Consider the following 10,764-nt stretch of genomic DNA (forward strand, 5'->3'; position numbering starts at 1 on the left):
GGGGTAAATGCCACAACGATTTTTCCAAAATTTCCCATGTTTCCCAGAAGCCATCCGGCCTCTCTTTCCAACTAGGTACAGGGCTTCCCTCTAGATGAGGGTCGTTTTGCCTTCAAATTGGATTAAAGACCCTTTTCCATAGGAAATAGGCGCCCCCCCCAGCCCCACCCGATTCTGGGACAGTGACCTTGGCGCATGCGCGGCCCCAGTAGGTCCCTCCGGAAGCCCCGCCCCTTTCCTCTCGGTCGCTAAAGATCTCTAAGGAGAGACTAGCCTGGGAGAGAAGCCCCGCCCCACACCCTCATATGAGCCAATCAGAGGGAGGCGGCGCAGCGCGCCAAGCTAGAAAGGGACCGGCGTGGCTGGGCTGGTTCGTGCTCCGCCTTTTGCCTTTCTGTCTTCCGGGGAGTCCATCTCAAATTCCCTTTCCCCCCCCCCTTCCGTGTCTACCCTGCCCCCATCCCCAACCCCGGCGTGACGGAGGCGCTCGGAGAGATGCCCCGTGGCGGTAGCAGCAGTCGCCTCTGCTGCAGCGGCCGGAAGGTACGGTATGGGGGCTGGAGCAAGCGCGGCGGGCGACCACCCTGCCGGGCCCGCCTCCAGCTAAGTGCTCACTCCCTCCCCCTCCCTCGGCCGCGGAGCCAGGGCTGGCTGCCAGCCGGAGGCGGCCCCCTCCGCGCGGCTTGCTCTCCGCGGCTCCCGTCCTCCCATTGGCTCCGCTGGCGGGGGGCAGCTCCTGCTCCGTGAGCCGCAGGACTGGGCCCAGGCGGGGCGGGGCGGGAGGACGCGCTGTCTTCTCCAGGCTGGAAAGACGGCTGTGTCCCGCGTCCCCGCCTCCGCTGGCATTTCCCCGGCGTTCGGCAGACCTTCCATTCAGCCTTTACTCGTCCTTCACTGTAGCTGCTCTAAAGCTTTTCTGCACTCATAGATCTAGAACTTGAGCGTTTCAAGCCCTTCCAAGGACTTCAGACGTCAATGCAGCCCAACCCCGGAGACCAGCAGTGATCAAAATGTGATCCCGCGGGGCAGGGAGGTGTCCCTGAGGCCCCCTCAGGAGGTCCGCGTGGTCAGAACTCTTTTAGTAATGATGACAGGACATTTTAATTAAGAGCAAAATACCAGTTAATTTAACCTACGGGAGCAAAAGCTCTTTGGCGTCCTCAGGTTTTAAGTAGAGTTGCAGACTTTAGCGTGGCCTCTCCACGTGTACCCCGCACATACGCGTGTTTTTTTAGTTGGGCCACCTGGGTGTCTTCAAAGAGGAATCCAAGTTCTATGTGCTTTTCTCCACACCAGAGGTTTTTCCTCGGGGATCAACAATTAGCTTGTCACTCCCATGGATAGATTCCAGGGGCTCATCGAACTTGGACTGGGAAGAAAAGTGTACATCTTCATTTTTACAGTCCTTTAACTGACATTTAACATTTCCTTCAAATTTTTAAGAAACATTATTCTATGAAGGGATCCCTAGGTCCCATCAGACTGCCAAATAGGCCGTTAAGCAAGAGTGGACGATTAAAATGCTGTTTTAGGATTACCAATTTTGTCATCTCTGTGTAGGCTGCATCCTAATTCTTTCAGCCATCTCATTCTTCCTTCACAGTGGCCATTCTAAAGCTTTTCTGTTCTCATAGTTTTATAGATTTAGAGCTGGAAGGGACTTCAGAGGTCATCTAGTCCTTAAACCCCCCATCTTACGCAGGAAGAGGAAAAGGACATTGAAACCCATAGAGCAGCAGTTTTTGAAATGTGATAGAGGTATGAGATCTTTTCAGGAGGTCTTCAAGATCATGTGAGGTCATAAATTATAATAATATAAACTCCTTGGTGTTGAAAGATCTTCACATTTTAGTTATGCCGCTTATCACCAGGGTGACTGACCTTGGATAAATAATCTCCTTGGGTCTCAGTTACTTTACAGTCAACAAGCATTTATTGTTGTTCAGTTGTGTCATGACTCCATTTGGCCTTTGCTTGGCAAGGATACTAGAGTGGTTTGCCATTTCTTTTAATAACTCATTTTATAGATGAGGAAACTGAGGTCAACAGAGTAAAATGACTTGCCCAGAGTCATACAGGCAATACAGGTCTGAGCCATCTATGTGTCAAGTCGTGTACTTTCCTGCTAGAGATAGAAAAGTGAAAATAGTTCCTGCCCAGAAGAAGCTAACATTCCAAGGTGGGAGACACTGTGCAGACTACTATTTACATATAAGATATAGAGGTTAGGTAATCTTAGGGGATACTAGGGGGTGGAGGAGGTGCAGGAAGGTCTGCTGAAAGGGGGAGTTGATCTGAGCCTTGAAGGACATAGCCTAGAGGTGAAGTTGAGTAAATAGAGCTTTCTAGGCAGGGGGATAGCCAGTGAGAAGGTGCGGAGTTGGGAGGTGGAGGGACCTGTGTACCAGGAACAGGAAGGAGGCCAGTGTTGCTGGATCTTGGATTACATGGAGAGGAGTAAAGTGTAAGAAAATTGGGAAGGTAGAAAAGGGCCTGTAAAATGAACAGAACGGACTAGATGATAGGAGGTCCCTTCCCACTTCATATTTATAATTCTCTGCTTTCCAGCCTCCTGTAGGACAGCTCTACCAGATTTTCCACTAAACTTAAAAATAAACTTGAAGTCATATTGCTTCTGTCCTATCCTTACTCCCTTCCAAGCTCTTCTTGCTAATTTCCCCCCCTTTTTTTGTTGAAGGTGTAATTGCTGTATTCCCAGTCACCCAGGCTTGAAACCTTACCTTTTCACTTTTTTTTTGCTAACTACATCCCCATCCCCCTATCCTAGCAGTCACAAAATGTGTACATTTTTCCATTTTTTCCCCCATTGCTACCACCCAAGTTTCAACTCACATGACATACCTTGATAATAACTTCAAAAGTAATTTTCCCGTCTCCACTCTGTTTTATACTTTGCCATCCTGTTGACATCCTCTGTAACCATTTTGATCTCTTCAAGCCCGTGTGGAACCCAGTTTCCTAGGATATAAAACTCAGACTTTAACTGGGCCCCGCCACAGTTTGGTCTTAACCTGCTTTTCTAACATGTCTCCAGTTATTCCCCTAACCCAACCCCTAACCTATTGCTTTCATTGCATTATTTGTCTTTCCAGACCTTATTCTTTCCATCTAAAATATTCTCCTTTTAGCTTTCAGTGTCGAGATCCTATCCATCCTTTGAGGCTCATATCGAATTTCATTTGTTTCATGCCTTTAGCATGTCAGCCACCTTCTGAATTTCTATAACTTTGTTTATATTTTCATCTCATTTGTCATGTTATAGTTTTATTTGAGTTCTTTATATGTTCTATTATAACTCTGAGGACAAACTATTTAATATATTTTTTTATCTCTCCTGGCTCTTAGCGCAGTACCCTGTACATAATTGGAGCTTAGTAAATAATTTTTGGATGAAAGAAAAGGAAACTTTAAAAAAAAATTATAAGGTGTCATGGAAAAAGTATTTTAGTAAGAATCAGGAGACCCCAATTTGAGTTTTAGTTGCTCTGTGACCTGGGTCAAATCACCTGACATTCCTGGCCTTCTGTGACTCAGTGATAAAGAGGAGAGAGGTAATAGAGGCCTAAAATAAGGTGGTAGAATAGGGAGTACAGAGAATAGGTGTAATCAGGGGGAAATTATGAATGTAAATAATCACATTGTGAATGTGTCCTTTGCTTATGCTCAGCTAATACTTTTGATGGAATGATGGTTATGGAAAAAGCTTTTAAAAATGTCTTTTGTACAGGGCGGCTAGGTGGTGCATCTTCTACAAATGCAAGGGATTATTTGGATGAGAAGGAAACTACATATTTTATTCAGAGATTGAATTTGAGCTTAATTTTGGAATTGTTCATTGATGGCAATGTATTAGGTTGTCATCATCTTAATTGTTTTTATTGTAAACTTTATCAACAAAAGCAAATTAGTACATGAAAGAATAAATTAATGCTTAAATGATAAATTCCATGCTATTTATAATTTTTCTGAAAAGAAAACGGCTTTATAAATTTTAACAAAATAATAATTCTATTTCTTTTCTGTGTCCCCTCCATTCTTTTTTCTCTCCGTATGCTTCTTCGGTTTCCTCGCTGTTGTTTTATATGTAGCTGTAGTCAGTGTTTATTTGTATGTCTTCAGTTTGTATTACTTGTCATAGAATCTAAGCTAGAAGGAACCTTAAAGGTCACTTATTTCAATATCCTCATTTTATAACTAAGGAAACAGATCTAGAGAGGTTCAGTGACTTGTTTCATAGGTAGTAAGTGTCATAGCTGGGATATAAATTTCATTTCTCTGCAGATTCACCCAGGGGGTTTGTGACTCTCCACTGAGGTAATGGGCATAAAGCACTTTGAAAACCTTAGAGGGCTATATATAAATGCCAATTGTTGTTGTTATTTTTAGCCTTCTTCATTCACCAGACCTCCAGTGTGGTCATAGCTGCATTTCTTGAGCTTTCTGCTGCACTCCTGCCAAGCTCAAACAATGTTTATGGAGCATTTGTGGGGTGTGCTGGTAAATGTCTATCAGTTGGGCTATCTAGCCACCCACACTTTAAACTGCATTATTAACTCTTTAAATGAACAGTCAATGAAACAATAAATTAAACCCTATTTGTAGTCATTTTTGATTTCTGAGTAACAAATGCTCACAATGAAATGGAAACCTGTCCAAGCTGGCTCCCTCACTTCCTCACTCTGCTTACCTCTACCATACGTTGCATTCTTTATAGTTATTATTTTTATGGTACAATTATATTACACTGATTATATCAGCAGTTGTTGGACATAGAGATTGTTGTTTGTTAACTACAAATAAAAGGGCTATGGATATTTTTATTCCAGTAGGTCTTCATTTCACCTTTTAGTAGCATCCTTAGAGCTTATATCTACACAAACTTATCTACATGCACATATACACACATGTATATGTGCAGTTATACATATATGCATATACACGTGTATGTATACATACACATGCATATGCACAGACACACATATTAGTGGGATTCCTCACCCCTACCCCTATCTAAGGACTTGGCTTCAGACTACATTGGAAAAATAAATGAGGTATTTTACAGAGAATTCTCTGTATTATTTAATTTATTTTCTTTTTAAGGACTGGATCAGTGATTTCACCAGTGCAGGAAACTTCTGGTGTGAAAATTTCTTCTCTCCAGCAACTCATCTGGAACTTAGTCTTATTATATTTTCATCTCATTTGTCACGTTATAGTTGTATTTGAGTTCTTTATATATTGTATTATAACTAATAGAATTAAAGGAGTTTGAACTATTTTCAAGTGATTATTAATAGTTTCTCCTTACCAAAAAGAACAAGTTGCATAGTATAGTAAATCAAGGGCTCACCTAGGAATTAGAAATAAAAGATGATATTGAATATTTATATAGATCTTTAAGTTTTGCAAAGCACTTTACATATATTATCTCGTGATCTAGGAAGACATGGATTCAAATCTTCCCTATGATAGCTGCCGGACCATAGACCAATCATTTAATTTTTTAATGTTCCAGGTGACTCTCTAAGACTAAGTTCCAGATGAATTGCTGATGGGTAGAGGTAGTTTTTACACCAGAAGTTCTCTGTACTGATGAAAATCACAGGTCTAGTCCAAAAAATACAGACAATTAACACTCTGAAAAATTCTATCCTTTGATCATTTATCTGTTGGGGAATGAGAGTTATTTTAGTAAACTTGTGTTAATTTCTTATAGATTTTGTAAGTTAGCCAGTTGGTAATATGTGACTGGAGCTCAGGAAAGAGACTAGAGCTAGATAGATAGAACTGGGTGTTCTCTGCATAGAGATTATAATTGAACTCAGGGGAGCTGATGAAATTAAGTGAGATGGTTTAGAACAGAGCTGGGGAACTTGCTGCCTTGGAGCCACATGGGGCCTTCTAGACCTTTAAGTGTGGCTTTTTGAATCTAAATTTTAGTAAAAATTTAGTAAATTTTAGTATAATTTGGATTCAGTCAAAAAGCCACACTTAAGGATCTAGAAGGCCACAAGTTCCCCACCTGTGTTTAGAGGGAGAAGAAAAGAGGGCCTGAGGCAGAGCTTTAGGGATTGCCCAGTTCGTGAGGATGATGTGGATGAAGATCCAGTGCAGGAGACTGAGAAGGAAGAGGCATACAGGTCGAAGAATCAGGAGAGAGCAGTATCATGAGAACCTATAGTAGAAAGTACAGCCAGGAGGAGAATGTTATTAAACAATTGGGAGCAGTCTTTCATGTGGCTTTTAATAGTTTCCTTTGGCTAGTCTACGGTTTAGTCTACTGGTCTGATTGGTTACTTAAGGAATAGCAATCTGGAGATAACAGCATTCCCTTAATCAGGGATTTATTTCCGTAAAGCAGGTCTACTCAAGATTTGCATCTGAGTTTAGAGGTTGTCACTCTATTAAAAATGACATTGAAAACCTCTTTGAGGGCAAAGTACAATCTCTACAAAGGAGTTTTCTTTAGCCTCATTGCTGGGTAAAAGTAGATTGAAGCTGACTGATGACTGGATTCCTTCCTCCCTAATGTATCTACCCTTCTATGAACATTTGAACTCTGGTGAACTCTGGGCTATCTCCATCTCTCTTTAGCCTTTTCTCCTTTTGCTCAGCAAAGGAATTAGTGATTTTAGAGAGCTTGGTAATGACAAAAGGTTTTGATGACATTTTTAGGGGATGCTGGTGGCCTCTGACTTCACACTGCTTTTCCTGTAAGTGGACTCCTAATTTCCAAAGCAACTTGCTCCACCAGAGTAAAAGTAAAGGTTCTATTGGGATGTGTGTCTCCTCTTCCCCCTCTGCAGTGCTAGGATACCAGACTGACTGTGGGAATCTGTAGGGATGATTTCTCTAGTTACAGTACTTTGTAATTAGAGAAGTGTACTTGCCCTTTTGATGAGGATCCATCGAACTTCTTTGTATTAAGTAAGTAAACAGATAATGTTTCACTGACTTTTCTTCCAATGCAGGTCAAAGGACTTTGGATTATCTTAAATACTTAAATGCATCTGGTGCTTTTTACATTTTTATTTTTTCTGAAATCCGACAGTAGATGCAGAGTTCTGTACTCCTAGTCCCTCACCTCTCCTGAGAAGGGAAGGAGATTCATTTTTCTCATCTCTTCTTTGGAGCCAAGCTTCATCATTGTAATTAAATAGAATTCAGTTGTTTTTTTTTTCTTTCCCTTCCTTTGAAGGAAGCCAGGAGGGAGAGCATTCCTGGCATGGAGGGCATCCAGTGAAAAGATGCAAGGTCAGGATTATTGCCATCAGTTATATTATTTTCATGCTTTTACAACTATCTCACTTCCCATCAATCCCTGTAAATCTTACTTGACTGCTTTGTAGGCTACATATTCATTCTTCCATGTGGCACGATAATATTCTATTATATTTATGTGCTGCAGTTTGTTTTAAGCATTCTCCTAGTGAAGCTTATTTGTTTTGTTTTTGCTTCTTTGTTATCACAAAAATAACCCCTAAAATATTCTGAGATATTTGTATATATATCCATTTTTTTGATAGTTTGGTGCCTTAAAAAAAGTCTTTCATTTTAGTTTGAGGCTTTTTAAGTACCTTGATATTCTGTGTCATTTATATTCCAGGTGACAAAGATTTAGTATTTTCATTGTATGGCTGAAGCAGGCCCTGTCTGTCCTATGCCTGGAATGAATCCTTCTCTTTCTTCAAGATCTAGTTCAGGGCGCCACTTCTTCCCTACTTTGTGTCCTGCAAGTTTGTGGATCCTTTAATTATCTGTAGTCTTTTTTTTTTTTTACCTGTTGAATTGTTTTACCTTTGGTCTTTTATAAGCCAAATTGTCCTGTAACTATAAGCTCAGATTTTGATTTTTTTTCTTTTCGTGGATTTTTTTTGCTCTGCTAGGTACAGCAAAAAGCATACAATAAGAGCTAGACTTTGAAAAGCATGGGCTCTGTGAGAAAAGGATTAGTCTCAACTCTGGGTCTTGAATTTTTCCATTTACTTTATCATCACAATCATCATCATAGCTAACGTTTATATAGTGCCTGCTATGTTTCAGGTATTCCGTTAAGTACTATACAATTAATATCTCATTTTGGCCTTGGAACAACCCTCGGAAGTAGGTGCAGTTATTATCCCCATTTTACAGATGAAGAAACTGAGGCAAATGGGTGAAGTAACTTGCCTCAGGGTCAAACAGCTAGTATATAAGGACAAATTTGACCTAAGGCTTTTCTACCTCCAGACTCCCTGCTTGGTGCACTATGGCGCCACCTAGCGGCCACTTCAGGGCAGGATTATCAGGGCATTTTATTATTTCCTTAAAGGGTATTTTTCCTATTTTGACTTTAATGTGACAGTTCTAGGAAATTACAAGATCTTGCAGACTGAATTTACTGCCAGTTTGTGCTGTGGCATCATAGTAATAGTAGCACCTCACTGCTGCCTGGTAATCCCTTCATTCCACTTTTATTGCCTTTCACATTCCTAGTAATCAATCACCAAGCAAATTAATGTATTGCCTACTCTGTGCCATGTACTGTTCTGAGTGCTTTGGCTACAAAGACAAAAATGGTACAGTGGAGACTTAGGGAGACTTGAGTTCAAATGCTGCCTCCAATACTCACTACCTATGTGACATTAGACAAGTCACTTAACCTCTGTCTGCCTCAGTTTCTTCATGCTAAAATAGGAATAGTAATAGCACTTAGCCTCCCAGAGTTGTGAGGTTCAAATGAGATATTAATTGTAAAATGCTCAGCATAGAGCTTGGCACATAGTAGGTGTTACAGAAGTACTTCTCTCTCTCCTTTGTGAATTCCACTCCCTTCAAACTGACACACTGTTGAGGATGCAGAATGTACGTATGCAAGTTCCCTGGGCATTTGCACTGCTTTCTTTAGACTGTTGCCCTCTTTTTTCCCTACATCAGAATTGTTTTTCTTGTGTTCTCAAAATTCCATTCTTAACAATTCCCTGTTTAATCATGGCTAATTTCCACAGTGGGCTCTTACCTGTTCATTCTCTAAACCCTTTAAAACCAGTATAACCAGGAGTTCTTGAACCGTACGCTAACAGATTACTGCAGGTCCTTATAGGTCTGACCAAACTAGAAAGTCTTCAAGTTTGGGCTTAGCTACAGCCTAGAAAAATGCCGTGAATTATGACCAGAAATTTTGCTCTTATTTAATTAAAAAAAAATTTTGGCCACAGCAGTTTATGAAACTACCCAGTGCAGTGTAGAGGATGGTAGCGGAATCACAGACTTTTTGAAAGTGTTCAGGTATTAGATATATTCATGTCTCCTCTAGAGAAGTATGGGAAAAAAAAATCAATTGACATTTAAACTTAATAGAGGGAACTCAAACTTAATGCAGCAAAAATGCTACAAACAAAAGCCTATATTCTATATTAGGACTAATCATGGAAGAAAGAGGGATGAGAAGTATAGGAAAATGGAAGAACAGAGGGAACTTGGGAAATAAGCATGGAGTTGATCAGGCAGAGTCAGTAAACATTAACTGCCTACTTTGTGCAGGCACTGTGCGGTGCCCTGAGGGTATAAAGAAAGGCATAAGACAGACTCTGCCTTCAAGCAGCTCACTGTCTAATGGGGGAAGACAACACACAGAAGCTAAAAAGGGGGAGGGGATGGAAGGGAGGTGGGAGCCAGTGGGAGGGGGGTCATGATGAAGTCCTGCTGTTGGGAAGGGAGCTTATCTAAGGAGGTGTGAGTTTCAGAGTTTATTTCATTTTGAAGAACTGTGGGTTTCTGGAGATCATGAGGTCCAAGGAGGTAGCCACATGAGAAATGATGCGCATGAAGCAGTGGCCTGACTACCGAACTGAACATCAGGGCCTGATTGAGAATCCTGACTTTGCTCCTTGTTGCCCGTATGGACTAAAACGTGGCCACCGGAGCTGAACATCATATTCCAGATATGGTACACTTCTGGGCCAAGGTCTTCTCATTTATAAAATTAGGTAGATGATTTCTTCTACTTTGAATACTGTGATCCTTTTGAAAGACAGGAATAGGAAGAAAGAGCTGCCAGGTGTCTTTGGGGAAGAGAAAGAAAGAGGGGATGAGACAGTGAGAGGGACAGCAGGTTCAGAGGCTTCTCGTTTAGTCTGTAGGTATCAGTGTAAGTTACTGCTTCCTTTTGAATGGTTTTAACGTTAATGCTGCTATTTGGTGGTAGAGAGATCCTAGTACAGAGTTGCCTTGACTTTGTCTTAGTGGAGTTTAATTTTGTCAGTGAGAACACATTCTATCTGTATTGTCACAGATCTAGAGGCCATGTAGCCTAGTCTGTTCTTGGCTAAGCATCACCTTTACTGCATGTGATCATGCAGTCTTCATTGGAAGATTTCTGGTGAGAAGGGGACATGAAATAGTAGTTTGTCTTGCAAAATGACTTTTATGAATGTATCCAGCAGGGGGAGTATGTACTCTTTTGGATTTAGGAAGGTGAGGAAAGTGAGCCAGTTCTGTGGAGAGTAAATCATAAAAGAACTTCCTTGAAGTTTGCACTTGTGGTTTTTACCCAAGTTGTTTTACCTAGTTTATATCTTTTTAAATTTTTTAAAAAACATATGTGCCTGCCTCCCCTCTTTGCAGAGTTCGGGGACTGGGTGGGACAGACTATTAAATATGCTGTCACCTGTGACTATGTATTTGGTTTTGCTACATGGCTTTTCCCCCTTCTAAAATCTTTATTAACAAGGAAGACTCATGGGGTAGGGGATGGATATATTC

At 41.1% G+C, this 10,764-nt stretch overlaps 1 protein-coding gene across 4 annotated transcripts in view; it reads left to right on the top strand.

Annotated features, from left to right (window-relative positions):
• Positions 1-332: 332 nt before the first annotated feature.
• The window catches only part of SPIDR (scaffold protein involved in DNA repair), a 593,302-nt gene continuing 582,870 nt past the window's right edge, over positions 333-10,764 (top strand). For all 4 annotated transcript variants that reach the window (XM_069099903.1, XM_069099905.1, XM_069099904.1 and 1 more), the window contains exon 1: positions 333-543. In XM_069099903.1, coding sequence (XP_068956004.1) covers positions 496-543 — 48 coding nt within the window. In that variant the 5' untranslated portion in view covers positions 333-495. The remainder of the gene's footprint in view (positions 544-10,764) is intronic.

Source organism: Petaurus breviceps, unplaced genomic scaffold (assembly GCF_028583685.1).
Source record: "Petaurus breviceps papuanus isolate PSGF00001 unplaced genomic scaffold, PetGlider_PUasm1.0 38, whole genome shotgun sequence".
Classification (NCBI taxonomy): Eukaryota; Metazoa; Chordata; class Mammalia; order Diprotodontia; family Petauridae; genus Petaurus; species Petaurus breviceps.